Source organism: Neomonachus schauinslandi, chromosome 10, assembly GCF_002201575.2.
Source record: "Neomonachus schauinslandi chromosome 10, ASM220157v2, whole genome shotgun sequence".
NCBI lineage: Eukaryota > Metazoa > Chordata > Mammalia > Carnivora > Phocidae > Neomonachus > Neomonachus schauinslandi.
This window is the reverse complement of record NC_058412.1, coordinates 11,248,406-11,271,395: the sequence shown is the minus strand read 5'-3', so window position 1 is coordinate 11,271,395 and position 22,990 is coordinate 11,248,406. Positions and strand designations below refer to the sequence as shown.

Here is a 22,990-nt window from a genome sequence, read left to right as displayed (position 1 = left end):
TCGGTTGAGCTTCTGACTCTTGATTTCAGCTCAGGTCATGATCTCAGGGTCATGAGATCGAACCCTACATTGGGCTCTGTGCTCAGTGTGGAGTCTGCTTGAAGATTCTGTCCCTTTTCCTGCTTGTGGGCTTGCATGCACAAGCTCTCTGTCTCTCTCTAAAATAAATCTTTTTTTAAAAAGTCTTAAAAAGGTAAATTTGGTACTGAGCTTTCTAGAGGCTTAAGCAAGAACAGCCTACAGCCCTCCTGTCCGTTACCCTATTTACATCAGCAGGGTTGACGGATGTATTTTCTCAGTGGAGTAGAACAAAGGTTTTCCTTTTCTGGAGCGGATTTTTTTCATGTGGATCTACGTACAGGAGACATTTGGGGCTCAAGGACATGGACTGTGGGGCAGCACCAGTGAGATGGTAAATGCCACTGTTGAAAGCCCAGCTCCTGTCCTGGCTCCCTGACCTGCCACGATGTGAGGCCAAGTCCTTACACCGCCTTTCCCTCACCTGTGACTGCTCGGGTTGAATTGGGAGGTGTGCACACATGTGGCAGTTTCTGGCACTCAGTATTTGGTAGCTGTCGCCATGACTCGGGGTTCTTGGTACGGGGCTGTGTGTGTGATCCCATGTGCGTGATGGCAGACACTCAGTCCACGCGTGTGCTCTTTTCGGCGCGAGCACTGTGAACCCGGGCGGCAGGGGTTAGGGTGGCGAAGGCGGAAAGGCAGTGGGTAGCGAGCTGCGGAGGGTGTGCGTGATGAGTTCGCTGGCGAGAACTAAGCAAGGCCACACTCATGTTTTGCCTGTCTCTTTTCTTAAAGGTGAATGACTCAAACTGTGACCAAGAGCTTCTGTCCCTGCTCCTGGATGCCAGGCTGCTGGTGAAGTGCATCTCCACTCCCTTCTACCCACATATCATTGAGCACCTCTTGGCCAGCCCGCGGCAAGGGCCCCGGGATGCCGAGGGGCTGGCCAGACACCTGCGGGAGGCCGGCCATGAAGCCGAAGCGGGGTCGCTCCTTCTGGCCGTGAGGGGGACGCACCGGGCCTTGCGAACCTTCAGCGCGGCGCTGAGCGCAGGGCAGCACTGGGTGTGAGCCCGGCCCGGCCCTGCGTGGCCACGGTTCCTCGGCCACCCGGTGGGAAGGAGCCCCAGAGCCAAATGCTCTTCCACCGGCATCATGCGTACCTGTCGACTGTTCTCAGTGGTTGCAACAAACTGCGAATAAAGCTGTACATAAGTGACGAGCCTCATTTACGCTTTTTCTTTCTTGCGGTGGCTGGTTAACGTACTCATTGACTCAGAGACTTTTCATCTTTTACTTTGAACTGCCTTTTCTGGATAGAGCACAGTGAATAAAGACATGTTGGATGTGGTGGTGGGGAGGGCTGCATTTGAAAGGGAGAGTGTGTGTGGAATGGTTGGTGGTTGGAGCGGATGTCCTAGGACGGAGGAAGGACGTCTCGAGTTAGTGACGCAGTTTTGCTCAAAGCACTCCACCTCTCTGAACCTTAGTCAGTGTAAAACGAGGGTTGTATTGTTTATGTCACAGGTTGTTGAGTTACGTGAGGTTGTGTGTGTGAGGCCCTGTGAGATACATAGTGAGGCCCAGGAAATGTTACCTCCTCCCTGCTTGTTAGTGTTACACTATGTGAATCACGACTGTGAGGCCACAGCCGGGTCCATGTGAGCACATGAGGTGCCTACCGAATCGGGGGTCCCCACACTCGTCAACATCACGTACTAAGCTTGGCAGAGTTGCATATCTGGAATCTGGATAACCAGGCGGGCGGGCTAACGGAGTCGCTGTGGGCACTTACCCTGTTGAGGGGTCCCTAATTTGCACGTAGCCCATCGTAGCAAGGGTGTGGATGGCAACGCCCTCAGGAAAACCAACACAGAAGGGGTGTTTCCTGCGCAGGGACACAAGGACCCCGATGCATGACTCGCTGGCACTTGCTCCCACGGCAGAAGTGGGTGCCTGAAGGTGGAGGCTCGGAGTGGAAGTTCTGGACTTGGCTCTCGTGAGACCCTCACACCAGATTCCAGCCACAGCAGCGGTCTGGGCAGTAGCTGGTCGGGCCCACCCTCTGTGAATAACATTGCTTTACCTTACCGTCCATGCCATCGTCCTCATCACTGGCTTCACCTCATTTCTACTCCTATGGGTGCAACTACAGAGTGCTCGAACAACAAAAAAAAGAAGCTTTCGTCATCTTTGGGTAAGATTTACCGGCTTCATAGCCCACTCCCCTGACTTCTGACCAGTTGTCTACCCCTGGACCGAGTTCCTTGTCCAAACCTTTGGTAGCGCCTAGAATTTGGGAATGGCTTACATAAGCCTCTCGAATGCTTTCAGAGGAAAGGGGTCAACATTTTTCTCCCCAATTAGGTAACACCTGTGCAGAGAGACCCACAGGCCAGAAAGGCCTTCCTGGAACTCTGAGGGCACCAGCCGTACCAGATGGCATTGATCGAGCCACTTCCATGAGGCATGCCTACTCGTCACTTGGGTTTTCTCGAACCTTACAGCTACCTTCTGTCATTTCAGGCGACTGAAAAAAAAGTGGGCAGTATTCTGAGATAACAGAGTCCATTTTAATGGGATCCATCCAGAAATGTTTTTCTTCAAATTGCAGAATTATAGGCCGTAGACACCAATATAACACCATGACTCTCTAGATAAATAAACCGAGGGCCAGAGGGCTGAAGTGACTTGTTCAAGGCCAGCAGTGAATTATGGGTCTCCGCTGTGCAATGCTTCTGTGGAAGGGAGTCCTTCATCTAAACTACGTTGCTCTGATCCGACTCATGTCCTCACCAGAAACCAAATTTGCAAAGTTTGAGCAGTTTCTATGGGGAGGCGGGGGGAGGAATACGTTCCAGATTCATTCCAACTGCGTACTCTAGAAGACTGAGTTGGTCTTTATGTTGGTATTTGGAATGTTGGCCATAAATGTTAAAGATGTGAGATAATCTGATGTCTTTCTTGCTGTAAAAAGCTCCTAACAGTTACCTCAAACCTGTCTCTTCGAAAACAAAGCAGAATAAGAAAGGGCTGCACTGGTCCTCAGTCACACTCAAACTTCATAGCTTGGCTTGCCTGGAAGGTGGGCCCGAGGGTGGGCAGAGCAGGGAGTGAGCTCTGGTATGTGACGGCAGGTCACCTCATCTCTCTGAGTCTCGTGTTCTTATGCGGAAGGAGGGCTAATAATGCCTTCCAGATATTTGCAGTTCAACCAGGTCAGGCTGCTGCATCCCTGCCTCCCGGCATGCTCTGCGCCCTGCTGGATCCCATGTCGGCCCCGGGACTCCTCTCTCTCACTGGTTCCGGGCCCTGCTTCAGCTGAGGGAATTCCCCACGCCAAACATTGACCCCAAGCTTGAAATGCATTAACTCATTTCATCATCGATAACCTCATAAGGAAACGAGGTGCAGAGAGAGTAAGTAGTTTGCCCAATACAAAGCTAGAAGTAATGGAACTGTCGGGCAGTGGGAGGCCGTCTGACTCAGAACCTTGGCCACGTGCTGCATGCACTTCCGTCCTCATGGCACCTCCTCCCGCTGCCGAGGGACCTGGGTGAAGTTCCTGGCGGGCATCTGAATGGCCCTATGCTATATTTTCCATCTTTCTTTTCCATTCATGAGCTGATAATATGGCAAAGGGGGCTCTGAAATGTTGTTCAAGTCTTTCCAACTGCCTGCTGGTATCCCAGCCTGTTCAAGAGCTCAGACACTGAAATGTCCAGAGCCCCCTGCTTCCCACACAATACCCAGGGCCTTCCTTCAAACCTTCCCTAGCATTCTACGTTTCCCAAAATGTGCCCATGGCTTTGACCACCATGAATGTTCTCTGTAGACAATTACAGCGTCACCTAGCTTAGTAAAAAGAGGACGAGTCAAGGACCTGAAGTGCTAATATCCACTTGGAAGGTCGTCAGGACCTGTGGTTAACGATCATAGCTGTGTATTAGAATCACCTGAGGAAAATTTAAAACCTACTGATGCTGAGCTCCCCCCAACCCCTCCACCTTGACCAATGAGAATTATCTAGGGGTGAGGCCTCAAGTCATGCTAAACCACAGCCAGCCGGGGAACGGATTGATGTCACGTGGCTCCTTGTCTTTTGTTGGCCATGTTTCTGGCCACTTGCCTTTCACTCAGAAGCAGACAAGGAATGTGACAGGCTCTAACCCCAGCCTGTCTGTCCGTCCAGCCCCACTGTGGAAAGGTGGGCCAGGACTGGAGGGGCTGGAGCTCCTGGTTGGGGAGGGCCGGCCACGGCCTACACATTCCCCAGCCCTCACATGCCAGGGTGAGCAGGAGCTGCCTGTAAATGGGAGAGATTTAACAGAGGAATGAAAAGGCCCCACGCTTATTTAACCCGCAGCTAAATTTAGATCTGGTGTGGAGGCCGCCTGAGTCAACTGGCTCCGTGTCTGAAAGGCACCGCCTGTGGGACGCTAAGCTTCCCCTTGCAAACTGGGTCTTGTCTTTTTGGAAAGAAAACTCATTACGGTAAATGTAGCAGGAGAGCATTCAAATGCTTCTCCGCCCTATTCTTTGGAGAGAGGCTGCATCTTGCTCGGGTTCACTATAAACACAGCAGCTCTGTGCTCTCATTGAGCTCCAACAGTTGGGGCTCGTATCCCTTCTTAGTAACTTTAAACTTATTATCAACTGGAGATGGCTTAGAAAATGAGAAAATAGGAAAATAGACTCCCGGGTATCCGGGGCTTGAAGAGAAGAAAAGGGAGCGTCTTGTGTGAGCAGCTATGCCGTGGGCTCTCTCCCCACCGACCATGGGAGACGAGAAGCAAGCCTTGGTCTCCCGCGGTCCTGATGGCGCTCGAGACTGACACTGCTGGCCCCGGAGCTGTGGCGTGGGGACCCCACTCAGCGCTGGGAGCCAGCAGGGAGCAGAGCAGACTGGCCGGACTACAACGCAAACTCGGTTCCGATGGTGGTGGTGAAGGACTGGAGTGTGAGTCTCTGCCCCGCTCCCGCCCCCTGGTGGTGAGTTCTGGGAGGGCACCTCAGGGCACAAGGGGCAGACCTCAGAGACGAAGGCCTCCACAAGGGCAGCAAGGGAAGCCGTAGGAGGTGTGACAGAGATGGCCCTGGAGGGGTTCTAGCGGCAGGGCTCTCCCGCCAAGGGGAAGGGCCTGGATTGGCATTTTCACCCAGCGGGAGGCAGCCGTTCGCCTGATGGAAGTCAGGTCCTGACGAGCCACAGGCCTCAGCCACGCTGATGATCCTGGGCTAGAGCCGGGATCTGGGTTGGAGGGCCGGCCGGGCTAATCTGTGACTCTGGGCAACGTCACTTGGTGGCTTTCTCTGTCTGTGTCCTGATGATACCACTCCGCTCTGGGAAGGCCCGGTTTCAGCAGGGGAGTGCTCCCCGTGGGGCCTTGGGATGGGGAGGGTGTGCGGAAGGAGGGCCGGGCCGCAGAGGACCATCTGCACGGGCGGGGGGCAGGAGTGGTCTCTGAGACCCCCGCTGACCTAGATAGAAGCGCCACACAAATCCCGCTCCTCTCTCTTGGAAAAGAGATTGTCTCTTCCGGGCACATGAAGGTGTCCAGGGTTATGTCTTCGATGCTGCCTGTAGCACCCAGTGCTCCCCTTCCCGTGCTTGCTTCCCTTGCCTCCCTTCTCCAAGTGAGCCCTACTGTTTACATCTTCTTCCCCGGAGCCGGACAAGGCCTCTCCTGTCCTTCGATAGACTTGCTTGTACCCATTCTTTATGACTCCTTTGTTTTAGCTAGAAGAATTTTGCTCTTTGCTACTACCAGCAATAAAAGTAACGTAAGGAACACTTTACCGAGCACCTATGTGCGTGCAAGATCTCTCATATTCGTTCACACTCCGCCATGAACCGCTCCGGCAAAGCAAGTCGATACTGTCCCCCATTTATGCTCGAGAAGAGCAACTCAGAGGGGTTAACTGACTTGCCTGAGGTCATCCTATCAGGGAGGGTCAGGAGCAATCATACCGGTCTGATTCTGAAGCCTAACACTTGTGTGAGTCCATACTCCTTGCGAATTCCGGCTTCCCGGGCCCTGCTAATAGTCACAGTGGCCACGTGCTTTGATTCTGGGGGCCCACCGCAGCCGGAGGGTCTCCTTGTGTCAAAGAGATGATCCAAAATGCATCCAGGATCCGTTGGGCAACAAACAGGTTCTCTGAGCCCCTTTGTGTTCACTTCTTATTAAAGTGGAAGCTTTTCTCCTCCTGTCCGAGAGAAGGATTTAGAGAAAAGACCTTCTCATTCCAGGTAACCCCACACAGTTGGTAGAAAGTACCTAAGAATAGATGGGATGAGGTCGGTTTCTTTGTGGGGGAGCAGGAAATCAGCCTTGTGGAGGGGAGGGATCCCTGGGGGTCCTCTGGTGCCGCCTCCCAGCCGCCCCTGCCGAGACCCCTTGCTCAGTGCCCTTGACAGGTGGTCCAGGCTCTGCCAGGGCGGTGTCTCACAGAGCAGGTTGTCCCCGGAGCGGTGGCTGTAGTTTGAAAGTCCCGGGCACGGGGTGCCTCCCGAGCCCGCTGCCGCATTCCCCCGGTGTGCCGGGCATCTCAGGGGACCCGGCAGTGAGGCTCCCGTGAGCACCACTGAGCCCTGCTGGCCTTCGCCCGTGCCTCGTGGGCCAAGTGCCTGCATGCTTCTTTACTCGGCCCTCTCTGCTGCAGCAGGTGCAGAGGGCTCCCCACCCCTGGATCCCACGCTAGCCTGCCCGGTGTCCTGCCCTCCCCTCTCTCTACTCCAGGGGCAGTGGTGAGCTCCAAGGGAGGAGGGCGAGGAACCCGGACCCCAGGGAACGGATAGTCGGGTTTTACCTCCATCACCCTAAGAAAGAACCACTCCAAGAAGAATCCTTTTAAAACATGAAAGGTGGTTTTTGGTTTTGTTTTTAAATAAAAAATGGTTTTATATTGAATTTATACAATATACAATGTTAACACGGAATGATCTTAATTTTCTTTGATCCAAATTGAAGAGATGAATTAATAACTCTCCTAATATTAAACCTTGTTTTTCTTGTCTTTTCAAATTCTTTGTATTTCTCCAGTAAGATCTAGAGGACGGTAATGAATCATTTGTTTGCTCTACCACTGGATGCAGCCACAGTATTTGAGCTGAAAGTTTTACGTTTCTTCATAATGGATGAGACTGGCTTGTAATGTTTGTGCACATATATACTCTCCGTATCAAGGTCTGAAATTTTAGATGAACTAAATCTAGCTTTATAAAAATGATAAGCATTTTTAATGCTTTATTTTTTTTAAAGATTTTATTTATTTATTTGACAGAGAGAGACACAGCGAGAGAGGGAACACAAGCAAGGGGAAGAGGGAGAGGGAGAAGCAGGCTTCTGCTGAGCAGGGAGCCCGATTCGGGGCTCGATCCCAGGACCCTGGGATCATGACCTGAGCCAAAGGCAGATGCTTAACGACTGAGCCATCCAGGCGCCCCAGCATTTTTAATGCTTTAAAATCACTGACCTAGCATGAGTATTAACTGTATCTTAAAAGTTTGAAAGAACTCACTCAAAACCATTTAGACTGAGTATCTTCTAGGAGTTAATTCTAACAACATTTTCGGGTGGTTTTATGATAATCTGATCAGATTTTCTACTCCTTGACTCAGCTGGGGAGTCATTAGTATTTTTCTCAGAAGGCCTCCATTTCTTGAGATTTAAGATCAGAGCATAAAGTTATAAAATGAATTCATCTACATGTCTGTATTTTTTATTGTATGCAATTGATCATTTCTATTTTTGTGTGTTAGGACTTTGCTTTTTGGATGAAGCAAACTGAAGCGTGGCAGGGTGTTTTGGGCGGTTGAAAGGTCGCCTTTGGCCTCATCTTCTAAGTTTCGATTATCATGTTCACGTTCCTAGTCATTTCCGACATCCCATAAGTGCAGGTTTTGTTAAAGTTGTTCAGGAGTTGTGTCTGTGACTTCCGTAGACATCTGTTCTTCCCTTCTAGTTTCTGGCATTTTCCCCACTGTCTGGGAGCGCCTCCTTACCGCTGTGAGGGGCTTCCTCACCTCCAGCACTTGGTGCTTGTCTTCGCTTTCAAGGGCCCAGTGAGGTTCTGCCAACATCCGCCACCACCTCCTGGGAGACCACACTGATTTCCCGGAGGGCAGAGGGATTGAGAGTCAGTGTTGACTACGTTCCCTCAATCTGGTCCCATCTGCTCTGTTCCTAGTTGCTACTCCTCTACGTCTGTGACAGGTGGATGGTCTTCCCTGGTTTGAGTCCTGGGGGAGGATCCCCCTGCTTTGTTATTCCTTGTTGATTATAGTAAGTGTCGGGGGGGTGGGGGGCCAGGGTCTGGGTATCTATGCACATCCTGCCAGAACTCCCATCTTTCCTGGAGCTCTATGCGTCATCTTCCATTCCTACAACTCGGGGAGCTGGGTGTTGTTACAGATGAGGGAACTGAGGCACAGAGAGGTTGAGTCACCCTGCTGTGAGTACACCTGCTATGTCTAGGTCTAACTCCTCCTTCCCCAGAGGTCCTGCTGTGGTGATGTCGCCCGATTTCCCCAGAGGTCCTGCTGTGGTGATGTCGCCAGATGGCTGCCTACAGGGTGTTTGAGGGATGTGGAAACGCATCCCAGCCTGATTTCCTCCCTCCTTGTGTCTGATGCCCCTTCTGAGCCTCCTCCTGGGGGGGGGGGGGAAGGGAGGCTTTCAGGTCCCAGGAGCAGGAGACGAAGGATCTCCTGGCAGAAGGGTTATAGTGACGGCCGCCACACCAAGCTGAGGTCGCCACAGCCATAGAGGGCATGGAGGTGGGAGAAATGTGGATGCTCTTAACAGAGCACAACTCAGAGCAATGGGGAGGGGCGATTCTTTACTCCCATAACCAACCGCAGAAAGGGCAGGGGGCAGCGGACCTCTGGGAACACTGGATCTAGGAGCTCGGACACCGACAAGAATCCCTCTTACTCTTTACCAACCATCAGTGAGTTTCCCTGCCTGCCCCTTTCACCGTCTGCTCCTTTGCCACACGGCAGGGCTCGCTGGCCACCTGGAGCCCTGGGTGGGCTTCATCTTAATGTAGGCAGGAGGAAAGGGAGCCCTCGGGGCCCCTCCCACCAGCAGGTGGATCCCGGGAAAGGTCTCTGGTGGGGTCAGAGCAGCAGTGAGGCAGGAGAGGGGCTGAGGGCTGGGGCCTGGCAGGCGGCCCTACCTGAGATCTCCTTCCGAAGGCGACAGGGAACGGGCGTCTGCAAGCCCAGGGAGGGAGGGTGGGAGGCCTGCGCGGCAGAGACGCGATTTCCCCAAGTCCGGATGTCTGCAGCCCGGTCCAGTGGGAAGAGCAGATTCGGGAAGCCGTCCTCGCTGGGCCATTTCCTAGCCGTGCAACCCCAGGCGAGGGCCTTCGTGTCTGCGCCAGCACCGGGAGGCCCCTCTCACCCGGTGACCGTCCTTACTTTTAGACTTTCCGAAAGGGAGAGAAAAGCAGCCCGAACCCCTTGGCCTTGTCATTCCTTTCAGGAACACCTGCAGGAGTTGCCATGGCAACGGGATCCGCAGCGCTGCTCTTCTCTGCCTGGGTTTTATTAGCTTCTGCTGTCTGTTAACTGCGGAGCTGCCAGTGCTGGGGCCCGGAGAGCTGACCGGGAAAGGGTTATTGCTGGGGAAGGTCAGCGCTCTCGGTCCTGGAAGAGGCCAGAGATTGGGGTCCCCGGAATCAGCCCGCGCAGGACGACCTGGCAAAGGTGGGGGGAAGCAAGGTCCCCAAGGTCTCCCGGCCACTCGTGGGCGCGGGTCCGACTGCCCAGGGTGCACTTGGGCTGCGTTATTCCTGTTCCTGCTGTCATCCTCACAGGTCTCCAGGGCCATTGCCAGCCTCGGACTCGCCAAACAACAGCGCAAGGTCGATGCTGTTATCCTCACTTGGCAGATCAGGAAACCGAGGTGAGGACAGGGGCCCCCTGCGCATAAGCAGCAACGGTGGGCATGGAAACCGGCGGTTTCCATTCAGATCCCTGCTGTTCCCCTTATATTCCCCGGCCCCGCCCCTCCTGCCCTTCTCATGCCCGGCGTGGCCTCTCCAAGTGGCACGTGAGCACCAGCTGTCATCTCAAAGGTCAAAAAATGGGCTTGATGAAGCTTTCTGTGGAATACTTAGATGTTTTGCTTCTGATGGAAAAAGACACCTACGTTTCATCGTCTGTTCAACTGGGTGCCTGGTCAGTATATTAAGACCCCGAGGAGGGGCACTCTGGGTGGTGACGAGACGGTTCAGCAAGCAGAGGCCCCTGAGTGGGGCACGCTGGGGAGATGCTTGGAGCCAGGGGGCACGGCGCCTGGATCTGTGGGTGAGGCTTGGTCTGCTTCCCAGCGTCGAGGAAGAGGCTTCTGTTGAAGCTGTGTGATCATTCGACACTCTGCTCAGCTAGAGATGAAGCAGGGTCATCGGGTGGGGCCTGGCACCCCTGCTGACCTGGACTTGGAATCCATTTCTCGGTATCACTCTGGTCTTGGGTTAATGACCATGGGAAACATGGAGCTGAGTGTGAGGTGACCTTGCTCCCAGAGAGCTCACACTCAAGAAGCAAAGGCGCCCTTGGACGGCGTTTCCCGGGTGGGACACAAATTAGGCCACGTCGCTTCACACACACACGCCTAGAGGAAAGCAGAAACAAGCTTTGCAAAACCAACCCCACACCCTGGGCCTGGGGACCTGTCGGCCTGCCTGCGGGGGAGGTCCCAACCCCCACCTCACTGGGGGTTGTCGGGGCCCCACTCTGGCTGCAACACCATCCTTCCCAGCAGCCCTGCCCTACCGTGGAGAGCAGCCTTCTCTCACCCAGGCTGGCTCGGTTCAAGGGAACAAAAAGAACTCAGAAGGCAACAATTTTTTAGGCAGGAAATGGTTGCTTTTTATGCTTGTCAAGCGTCTAGTGAGAGTCAGAATAAAACCCACCACTGTGAAAGAGAATATGAAATAAAAGGAGCTTTTATTACCCTGGGTTCTGCCTTGTTCGAGATACTTACCTTTCCATCATGAAACAGAAAACTTCTGTGCGTCTTGGCACCGAGACGTGCCCGGTGATGCGTTGTTGTTGATTTCTTCTCATAGACCATCTGGGCACCCAGGCCGGGATCCGGAGGAATGCTTACGCGGTGGGAAGGGAACAGAGAAAGGTACTAAAACTTTTTCAACCGTCAGTTTTATGCATGGACGGCAATGCCTTCTGCAGGAAGACGGAGGAAGATTTACTGCATCGAGAAATGCAAGAAATGTGAACGTCGTGCCATAAAATGCAGCGTCCAGAACACAGCCCGGCTTGGGAGTGGGTGGCCCTGCTGTCGGGAGCCCAGGCAGGACACCCCCTGCTCCCAGGGTTCAGAAGAGGGGCTTCCGGTTCCCCTCTAAGCCACCGGAAATGGCACCAGCTCCCTGGGGCCTCACATGGAGTGTGGGGCGGGGGGGACCCTCAGTGGCAAGTGGTGGTGGCCTTGGCAAGTCCCCACCGAGGAAATGGGAGCCACCCCCTCTCCCGTTCAACTGTTGTCCTTGCATCCAGCTCCCCTCTTTCCTGTGGCATCACCCATCCGGCCTCCGGATAAAGGAGTCCTTACTTCCTTAAAGGTAAAAAAAAAAAAAAAAAGAAAAGAAAAGAAAAAGAGATGTTGTCCATCTCCTATTGGAGATGTAGGGGGCAGGAGCTAGCAAAAGGTTATTGAGCCCCTACTAGGCACAAGTCAAGTTTTTAAGGGCTCGACATACATATTTTTCTCCAGAACTTAAATTCATTCCGGGAGGCAAAGATTTTCGTCTTCTTTCTTCGGTGGAAAATGGGAGACCAACCGCTTGCCCAGGGATATTCAGCGAGTTAAGTGACAGAGCCCCAAACTGGTGCTGCTTTGCCATATAGTATTAGAATATTTTAGAAATATATTCTTCAGCAGCAAATTTGTAATATCTTGGAGCACTGGAAACTCCTTAGGAATCGCCCAACTTGGCTGTCCTTTTGGTGTGGGGATCGCTGAGGCCTGAGGGAGCAGTCACTGGAAAGTTCACCTGTGTCCCCAGGCCTGACGCCCGCACAGCGTCCACGGGTGAAGGGCTAGAAGCTGGGGGAAGGGACAGTAGTGAGTGCAGTTGTGGCTTTTAGGGCTGGAGGGTGCTGTGTTGGGACAAGGCTGGGCTCAAGTCTTACGAGAGACAAAAAGCTTTGCCAGGTGGAGTGGTTGCTCAACAAATTCTCGCTGAACTGACTCACGTCAGAAAGGAGAAGGTGCACGACAGATGAGGCTGACATGAATCCGCACCCCCAGATGCCAGAAACCGACTTTTCCAGCTGGAGCTGTCTGTGGGACTGAGGCGGGTTGCCAAAAGGCACAGCCGACGAGCAGACCCTGGCCAGTCGTGCAGCCCCAGCGACGGAGAAAGAGGAAAGCTCGGCGTCCTTCTCCCCATCGAGACCCCGGGAGAAGCCTGGCAGCCTTGCTCCAAGCCCAGCACTGAGCTGGGGATCCAATGTCATGAAACTCATTTCCATCTGTCAACTTCTTTAATTAGGTGGGGGAATTTCATGGACTGTGTCTGGACCTAGAGAGTACCCAATATATCATTTTTCAAACTTGGAATAAGCCAAAATAAAAATACGCCAACTCGCAAGCTGATACCTTAGCCCGGCCTTGATGCTTTAAAATAATCATTACAACTGAACGAGGAGTGTGAGTAATAACGTGTGCGCTGCGTCCTGGAGCTGGCTGGTGTGATATGCTTCACGGAACTTTATTTCTAGCCAGGCTTCAGAGTGCCAGCATCAAATACTGCGATCTGTACGAAATGCTACTAGCCTCAAGAGTCCTTTATTTCCAAGCTCCTAAAATCTTAATGATAACACACATTAGTACAGCATTTTTTAGTTTATAAAATGCTTTTATGGACGTGATCTCATTTAATTTATGACTTACAACCTCCTGTACCTTGCAACCTCGCTATAAAAAAATTACCTTCATTTTACATGGAAGTTGGCCAAGAGTTAGAGTTTATGTCAGTTTCCCAAGGTCATGCAGGTGGTAGGTGGCCAAGTAAATCCTTGAGTCTGGGTCTTTTCACTCCAGACCCCAACACTATGTTCACCTCTAGAGCAATGCTGGCGGATGTTAATGTGAGTGTTAGTTGAGTACTCCCTGTGACAGGGAGCTCACTCTCTCTCATCTTGTCGAACGCTCTGACTGTTGGACAGTTGAGGCAGAAGCTGCTGCCATCTACAACCCACTCATGGCTCTCCCCGCAAGAGCAGCTAGGGTGGGTTTGCTCTCCTATAAGCCAGCTTCCAAAGGGACGGCTCCACATGGTGAATGGCTACCTCAAAGCCCATATGCGGCTCCTCCTTCCTCATCTTGCTTAAAAGGTGTATCTTATCAAGTGTTTGGGTGAAACAAGCTTAACTCGGCCCATAGCACATTTCTAAGGTGAGATGGGCGACCTTGGTGTCACTGACTCACGCATCTGGCGGATCCCCATTGACAGATTTCTGCCAGTAACAGACAGCGAGCTAACTGGGCTGGAACTTCTGAATTTGTCTGCTCTCATTTTTGGAAATCATTCTCCATAGTTTTTTTTACCCGAAGTGGCTCTGAAAACCCAGGCAGATTCCGTCGTGGTCTTGGTCTATAGCCTGTGTGTGTGCGCCTAGAGACCCCCTTTAACCGTGTTTCCCATTTTCTCTCCTGACTGGCTGTGGGTCTCAACCCCGCCTGCTGCTCTGTGTGCCTTTGCTTCCCGTAAAGACGGTTCTGGTGGGCGAGGCTGGACGTGAAGGGACGGGCTGGACGGAGCCCACTCGGTAGCCCACCCGCCCCAGTGCCAGGGGAAATGCTCTTCTTGCTACAAATTTTAGGAAGAAAGCTACAGGCCCAAGGTGGAGTCACTTGCTCCCAGGACAGCAAAGCAAGACTTCATTGCAGTTTCATCCTCTCCAGGCCTGGAATTCTGAGCCAATCAATCTGGAGTTTTCTGGTTGGTTCCAAAGAGGTACATCTATCACATGGTCTCTCTCTGGCCTCAAAGGAGGATGAGGTAATTCCCCAATAAGACAGGGGAGGGAAGGAGAAGGGAAGGAGTTCCCTTCTCTTTAAGGGAAGGTGACCTTGCCTGGAACCGTCTTTCTCTTTTGCTGGAAACTTCTTGCCCTACCCTCCTTCGTAGAAAAACCTCCCATCGGTGCCAGGAGCTCCCCTCTGCTTGCTAGAGGGAATGCTGTCCGCTTCATGAATTGCTTCATAAAGCCAATTGGATTATCGAATTACTCGAATTTTCTTTCTTTCTTTTTTTTTTATCGTAATAGCTCTTTAAAAAGACAGGGATTACAGAAACATGTGAAGGAAATTATCCAGTTAGAGGGGTCATATTTATTTGTTTTGTTTTGTTTTTAATTTTATTATGTTATGTTAGTCACCGTACAATACATCATTAGTTTTTGATGTAGTGATCCACGATCCATTGTTTTCGTATAACACCCAGTGCTCCATGCAGTACGTGCCCTCCTTAATACCCATCACTGGGCTAACCAATCCCCCCTCCCCCCTCCCCTCTAAAACCCTGTTTGTTTCTCAGAGTCCATAGTCTCTCATGGTTCATCTCTCCCTCCGATTCCCACCCCCCATTTTTCCCTTCCTTCTCCTAATGTCCTCCATGTTATTCCTTATGTTCCACAAATAAGTGAAACCATATGATAATTGACTTTCTCTGCTTGACTTATTTCACTTAGCATAATCTCCTCCAGTCCCATCCATGTTGATGTAAAAGTTGGGTATTCATCTTTTCTGATGGCTGAGTAATATTCCATTGTATACATGGACCACATCTTCTTTATCCATTCATCTGTTGAAGGGCATCTCGTCTCTTTCCATAGTTTGGCTATTGCGGACATTGCTGCTATGAACATTGGGGTGCATATGGCCCTTCTTTTCACTACATCTGTGTCTTTGGGGTAAATACCCAGGAGTGCAATTGCTGGGTCATAGGGTAGCTCTATTTTTAAATTTTTGAGCAACCTCCACACCGTTTTCCAAAGTGGCTGTACCAACTTGCATTCCCACCAACAGTGTAAGAGGGTTCCCCTTTCTCCACAACCTCTCCAACATTTGTTGTTTCTTTCCCTGTCCATTTTGGCCATTCTAACTGGTGTAAGGTGGTATCTCAGTGTGGTTTTGATTTGGATTTCCCTGATGGCTAATGATGATGAACATTCTTTCATGTGTCTGTTAGCCATTTGTATGTCTTCTTTGGAGAAGTGTCTGTTCATGTCTTCTGCCCACTTTTTGACTTGATTATTTGTTTTTTGGGTGTTGAGTTTGAGAAGTTCTTTATAGATTTTGGATACCAGCCCTTTATCTGTAGTGTCATTTGCAAATATCTTCTCCCATTCTGTGGGTTGCCTCTTTGTTTTGTTGACTGTTTGCTGTGCAGAAGCTTTTGATCTTGATGAAGTCCCAAAAGTTCATTTTTGCTTTTGTTTCACTAGCTTTTGGAGATGTATCTTGAAAGAAGTTGCTGTGGCCGATGTCAAAGAGGTTACTGCCTATGTTCTCCTCTAGGATCTTGATGGATTCCTGTCTCACATTGAGGTCTTTCATCCACTTTGAGTTTATCTTTGTCTATGGTGTTAGAGAATGGTCGAATTTCATTCTTCTGCATGTGGCTGTCCAATTTTCCCAGCACCATTTATTGAAGAGACTGTCTTTTTTCCATTGCATGTTTTTTCCTGCTTTGTCAAAGATTATTTGACCATAGAGTTGAGGGTCCATGTCTGGGTTCTCTATTCTGTTCCATTGGTCTATATGTCTGTTTTTGCGCCAGTACCAGGCTGTCTTGGTGATCACTGATTTGTAATATAGCTTGAAATCGGGCAACGTGATGCCCCCAGCTTTGTTTTTCTTTTTCAACATCTCCTTGGCGATTCGGGGTCTTTTCTGATTCCATACAAATTTTAGGATTGTTTGTTCCAGCACTTTGAAAAATGTCATTGGAATTTTGATCAGGATGGCATTGAAGGTATAGATTTCTCTGGGTAGCATAGACATTTTAACAATATTTATTCTTCCGATCCATGAGCATGGAATATTTTTCCATCTCTTTGTGTCTTCTTCAATTTCTTTCATGAGTGTTTTGTAGTTCCTAGAGTATAGATCCTTTACCTCTTTGGTTAGGTTTATTCCGAGGTATCTTATGGTTTTTGGTGCTATTGTAAATGGAATCATTTCTTTAATTTCTCTTTCAACAGTTGCGTTTTTAGTGTATAAGAAAGCAACTGATTTCTGTGCATTGATTTTGTATCCTGCCACATTACTGAATTGCTGGATGAGTTCTAGTAATTTGGGGGTGGAGTCTTTTGGGTTTTCCACATAAAGTATCATGTCGTCTGCGAAAAGAGAGAGTTTGACTTCTTCTTTGCCAATTTGAATACCTTTTATTTCTTTTTGTTGTCTGATTGCTGTTGCTAGGACTTCTAGTACTATGTTGAACAACAGTGGTGAGAGTGGGCACCCTTGACGTGTTCCTGATCTTAAGGGAAAGGCTCTCAGCTTTTCCCCATTGAGGATGATATTTGCTGTGGGTTTTTCACAGATGGATTTTATGAACTTGAGGAATGTTCCCTCTATCCCTATACTCTGGAGAGTTTTAATCAGGAAAGGATGTTGTATTTTGTCAAATGCTTTTTCTGCATCAATTGAGAGGACCATAGGTTCTTCTCCCTCCTCTTATTAATGTGTTCTATCACACTGATTGATTTGTGAATGTTGAACCACCCTTGCATCCCGGGGATAAATCCCACTTGGTCATGGTGGATGATCCTTTTAATGTATTGTTGGATCCTATTAGCTAGGATTTTGTTGAGGATTTTGGAATCCATATGCATCAGGGATATCGGTCTGAAATTCTCCTTTTTGATGGGGTCTTTGCCTGGTTTGGGGATTCAGGTAATGCTGTCTCATAGAATAAGTCTGGAAGCTTTCCTTCTGTTTCTATTTTTTGAAACAGCTTCAGTAGAATAGGTATTATTTCTTCTTTGAATGTTTGGTAGAATTCTCCAGGGAATCCATCAGGCCCTGGACTCTTGTTTTTTGGGAGGTTTTTGATCACTGCTTCAATCTCGTTACTGGTTATTGGCCCATTCAGGTTGTCAATTTCTTTCTGTTTCAGTCTTGGCAGCTTATAGGTTTCCAGTAAGGCCTCCATTTCATCCAGATTGCTCAGTTTATTGGCATATAGTTGTTGATAATAATTTCTAATAATTGTTTCTATTTCCTTGGTGTTGGTCGTGATCTCTCCCCTTTCATTCATAATTTTATTAATTTGGGTCCTTTCTCTCTTCTTTTGGATAAGTCTGGCCAGTGGTTTATCAATCTTATTAATTCTTTCAAAGAACCAACTTCTAGTTTCATTGATCTGATCTACTATGATTCTGGTTTCTAATTCATTGATTTCTGCTCTATTTTTAATTATTTCTCTTCTAATGCGTGGCTTAGGCGTCGTTTGTTGCTTTTTCTCTAGTTCTTTAAGGTGTAGAGTTACTTGGTGAATTCAGGATTTTTCTATTTTTTTGAGTGAGGCTTGGATGGCTATGTATTTCCCCCTTAGGACCGCCTTTGCAGTATCCCATAGGTTTTGGACCGATGTGTTTTTGTTCTCATTGATTTCCATGAATTGTTTAAGTTCTTCTTTGATTTCTTGGTTGACCCAAACATTCTTGAGCAGAGTGGTCTTTAGCTTCCAAGTGTTTGAATTTCTGCCAAATTTTTTCTTGTGATTGAGTTGCAGTTTTAGAGCACTGTGGTCTGAGAATATGCAGGGAATAATCTCAATCTTTTGGTATCGGTTGAGACCTGATTTGTGACCCAGTATATGGTCTATTCTGGACAAAGTTCCATGTGCGCTCGAGAAGAATGAGTATTCTGTTGTTTTAGGGTGGAATGTTCTGTAAATATCTATGAGGTCCATCTGGTCCAATGTATCATTCAAAGCTCTTGTTTCGGGGCGCCTGGGTGGCTCAGTCGTTAAGCGTCTGCCTTCGGCTCAGGTCATGATCCCAGATAGATCTCCATCCCTTCACTTTCAGTCTGGATGTATCTTTAGGTTCAAAATGAGTCTCTTATAGACAGCATATGGATGGGTCCTGTCTTTTTATCCAATCTGCAACCCTCTGCCATTTTATGGGAGCGTTTAGGCCATTCACGTTGAGAGTGATTATTGAAAGATATGAATTAATTGTCATGTTGCCTGTGAAGACGTTGTTTTTATAGATTGTCCCTGTAAATTTCTGTTGTAGATCACTCTTGGGGTCTTTCTCCTTTTGTAGAACCCCCCTTAATATTTCTTGCAGGGCCGGCTTAGTGGTCACATATCCTTTCAACTTCTGCCGGTCGGAAGATCTGCATCTCTCCATCCATTCTACATGACAGCCTTGCCGGATAAAGTATTCTTGGCTGCATGTTCTTCTCATTTAGTACCCTGAATATGTCTTGCCAGGCCTTTTCTCGATCCCAGGGTCCTGGGATCGAGCCCCACATCGGGCTCCCTGCTCGCGGGAAGCCTGCTTCTCCCTCTCCCGCTCCCCCTGCTTGTGTTCCCTCTCTCGCTGTGTCTCTCTCTGTCAAATAAATAAATAAAAATCTTTAAAAAAAACAAAAACAAAAACAAAAAACAAAGCTCTTGTTTCCTTGTTGATTTTCTGCTTAGATGATCTGTCCATTGCTGAGAGTGGAGTATTGAGGTCTCCTACAATTAACGTATTGTTATTAATATGACTTTATTTTCGTTAACAGTTGGCTTATGTAGATGGCTGCTCCCATGTTGGGGGCATAGATATTTACAATTTAGATCTTCTTGTTGGATAGACCCTTTAAGAATGATATAGTGTCCTTCTGTGTCTTATTACAGACTTTAGTTTAAAATCTAATTTGATATAAGAATTGCCACCCCAGCTTTCTTTTGAGGTCCGCTGGCATGGAAGATAGATCTCCATCCCTTCACTTTCAGTCTGGATGTATCTTTAGGTTCAAAATGAGTCTCTTATAGACAGCATATGGATGGGTCCTGTCTTTTTATCCAATCTGCAACCCTCTGCCATTTTATGGGAGCGTTTAGGCCGTTCACGTTGAGAGTGATTATTGAAAGATATGAATTAATTGTCATGTTGCCTGTGAAGACGTTGTTTTTATAGATTGTCCCTGTAAATTTCTGTTGTAGATCACTCTTGGGGTCTTTCTCCTTTTATAGAACCCCCCTTAATATTTCTTGCAGGGCCGGCTTAGTGGTCACATATCCTTTCAACTTCTGCCGGTCGGAAGATCTGCATCTCTCCATCCATTCTACATGACAGCCTTGCCGGATAAAGTATTCTTGGCTGCATGTTCTTCTCATTTAGTACCCTGAATATGTCTTGCCAGGCCTTTCTGGCTTGCCAGGTCTCTGTGGATAGGTCTGACGTTATTCTGATGTTCCTCCCTCTGTACGTAAGGAATCTCTTCCTCCTAACTGCCCTTAAGATGGTTTCCTTGCTTCTAAGATTTGCAAGTTTTACTATTACATGCCGGGGTGTTGGCCTGTTTTCCTTGATCTTAGGAGGGGTCCTGTCTGCCTCTAGGACTCGAATGTTTGTTTCATTCCCCAGATTAGGGAAGTTCTCAGCTACGGTTTGCTCAAATACATCTTCTATCCCTCTCTCTCTCTCCACTCCCTCCGGGATTCCAATGATTCTGACATTGGAACGCCTCATGGTGTCACTTATTTGTCTGATTCTATTTTCATGGATTCTGAGTTGTTTTTCCCTGGCCTCCTCTTTTCACTTTTTATCTATTATACTGTCTTCCAGATCACTTATTCTCTCTTCTGTCTCAGTTACCCTAGCTGTTAGATTATCTAGATTGGATTGGATCTCATTGATAGCATTTTTAAGTTCTGCCAATTCACCTTTTATTTCTGCCCTTAGAGACTCTATGTTGCCCATTAATTGATTTCTCCATTCTAGCCATTGTCTTCACAATTGCTAGCCTGAATTCCATCTCCGACATCTTGGTTATATCTGCATCCATTTGTAAATCTGCAGCATAAGTGATAATCTCTGAGTCTTTTCTGTTTTGGGGGCTCCTCCTCCTAGTCATTCTGTTGATGGGTGTTTGAGGGAATGTATAGAGTCAAAATTATTGACCAGAACCCAAGCAAGATGCACCTGTTTTCTTGGGACCTTAGGGTTGCTGTCCTCTTGTTTTCCCAGCTGTCTTCTGCGGGAGGGGCCTGCCGCGCTGTTACTCAGGCAACCCTGTTTGGGCGGAGTTGCCCTGCCCCCCTGTGGCGGGGGATGGGCTCAGTGGGAATCAGTCTTTGGGGCTTTTGTTCTCTGGCACCTTTCCCTGGTGGCTTTCCGCTTCTCTTCCGCGAGTCAGAGCAGAAGAGACCGTTTCCAACCCTCTGCCTCAGAGCAGAGAGACCTCAGTCTGTTCTTCAGTGAGCTCTCCAGGCCACACTGTCTCTGTTTCTGTCTGTGCTGCTATAAACTGCAGCGTCCTGGGTTGTGCGCCTCTCCGCAGCGCCCCCAGTCCTGCCTCCAGGTCGGGGCACGTCTCTGCCCTTTGTGCTTCTAAAACCGCCAGCCGCTCCCAGTTTGCATGCCTGACTCCGCCACTCAGGGTTTCCACCCCGGGGGCTGCAGTTCACCGGCGGCACTGGGTTTCCGTCTCGGGGGCTGCAGTTCCCGTGCGCACGACGGTCGGCTCCGGGTTTCTGTCCTGGGGGCTGCGGATCGCCTGCTCGCGACCCCGCTGGTCTGGTTTTCCACCCCGGGGGCTGCCCTAAAGTTCTTTCCCGATGCTACCGGTCTGCAAGTCTGTGCCCCACCCGCAGCGCGCCAGGCTGTCACTCACTGGCAGTGTAGGATCCCCACGGCCAGGCTCCCTCCCGCTGCCGTTTATCCTCCGATATCTGCCCGAGGAATCACGGCTCCCGGCTTCGAACCCTGAAACCAACCACCTGCGATATTCTGTTTGTAGAGATCCAGATCTTCTTACATCTCAGGCTGGTTTCGTGGGTGCTCAGAGTGGTCTGGTAGATATCCAGCTCAATTCTGGGGACCAGTTGAAATAGGGTCCCCTACTCCTCCGCCATCTTTCCCCCCTCTCGAATTTTCTTTTTTAACCAAACATAATGACCAGGACCGTTGGTTAGAAGGGTGGTAAGGAACACCCACGCACTCTGGGGTGCTTGGGAAGAGGGCTGCCAAAATCTTTGGTCTGGCGGAGCCCGAGAGAGCTGGTGGGGGCCTCACACTCTTGCTCTGATGTGTGATTGTCTGGCTCAGCTACACACTCACTCAGGGTGGACATCTCCTCATTCAGACTCTCCTAGGGAGAATCTGATCTGCTGCATCCTCTGCAGCCAGTGATCTGCCTGGGTCCCCTCTGGAGTTTCTCTTAGCAGGGCTTTGGGCTCCGTGGTGCTGACTTCTCTCCGGCGTGGGTCTTTTCGTTGAGAGCATCCTCTGTCCTGTGAACCCAGCTCACCGCCTTCCAGCCTGCTCAGTGCCTTCGTTCTGTGAAGTTATCATCTACACGAGCCTGTCCCTCTGCTCTAGAGTCCTGGGAACAGTCCAGATTTTGACACTCTCTTCTTGCTCTAATACAAAGCTTTTATTTTTATTTTACTTTTTTAAAAAATGTTTTAAGTAGGCTCCACGCCCAGTGGGGAGCCCATCATGGGGCTTGAACTCACAACCCTGAGATCAAGACCTGAGCTGAGATCAAGAGTCGATGCTTCACTGACTGAGCCACCCAGGTGCCCCAAGCTTTTATCTTCTGATAAGAGTTTGGATGTTCTCTGAAAGCTGATAGAAGAGGAAACAAGTCTACAAGAGGTCACCTGGCTTCCCCGAAGCTTGTAACCTGGAGGACTGGACCTTGAACCCAGACCTCTCTGATTCTTCTCCTCTTATTCTTTCCCGTGTACCCCATGCATGCCCTCTGAGCTCCCGCTCCCCCACTCTCAGCTGCCTGCCCCTGGGTGAAGGGTAAGTTCCCTCGTCATCTTATGGACAATTATGGAGAGTCCTGCCCGAGCCTGTGTGCAATGAATTCACTGGGCTTTGCTCGGAGAAAGCCGGTGCCGCTGCCTCGCCTCCAGCAAGGCCTGATGAGTTGTCTTGGAACTTTGGGGTTGAAGTTTATGGCTCTAAACTTATAGTCTGCCCCAAAGGCACAAGCGGTTTGGTAGATCAGGAAGGCTTCCTGGAGTAGGTGAGGTTTGGGGCAAGCTGGACGTCACTTGCTTACCAGGGACCATCCAGGCAAACAATCCCAGCTACCAACCAAAATGCTTGATGCCAGGCTCATCACCCAAGCTCAGGAAACTGCACTGATGGGCCACAGAGATTGGGATCTAAGATGGTTTTCTCTTTCCTAAAATGGGAGGATTAGCAGTGGAGGATTCTCCCTTAGTCATTTCATCTGGTTGCTGTGAACTTAGATAAGGAAATAAGTCTCAAATCTCTAGGCTCTATTATTCTTCATTCCTTCTTTTCTGTGTCTTTCTCACCAGTTGGGATGAGGTCAGGATTTCAGTCGTCTTTCGGTCCAGTTGAGGGCTAATCCTGTCTATCTTCCCAGGCTCGGGTAAGGCCCCATGGTCCGCAAACCACCAGTAGTACCTATAGCTTACGCTCACCTGAGCGTGTCCCCAGTCCTGTACTCACAGGTGCATCCCTGGACCCAGAAGGTCTTCCTCTTTTTCTCTGTCTTGGTCTCCAGAATTCAAGTGATACTTCACCTTCTCCTGGGAGCTTGTCTGGACACCCCCAGACTGGGCTTAGGGTCCTACCCCTCACCTTACCCCAACCTGTTTTTGTCGCAGGGACCGTGTTAGTCACTGACAACTGTCTGTCCTCTACTACACAGGGACTCCTGAGGGTCAGGCCCTGAGGCTGCCTGCCCCCGGGGTCCCCCATGCATGGCGCCCT

General features: G+C 49.7%; 1 protein-coding gene across 1 annotated transcript in view; it reads left to right on the top strand.

Moving 5' to 3' along the window:
* NBAS (NBAS subunit of NRZ tethering complex) overlaps positions 1-1,240 on the top strand; it is a 313,356-nt gene extending 312,116 nt beyond the window's left edge. Inside the window, exon 52 of the mRNA XM_021697807.1 lies at positions 817-1,240. Within this exon, the coding sequence (XP_021553482.1) occupies positions 817-1,092 (276 nt within the window). The 3' untranslated portion in view covers positions 1,093-1,240. The remainder of the gene's footprint in view (positions 1-816) is intronic.
* The last annotated feature ends 21,750 nt before the right edge of the window (positions 1,241-22,990 follow it).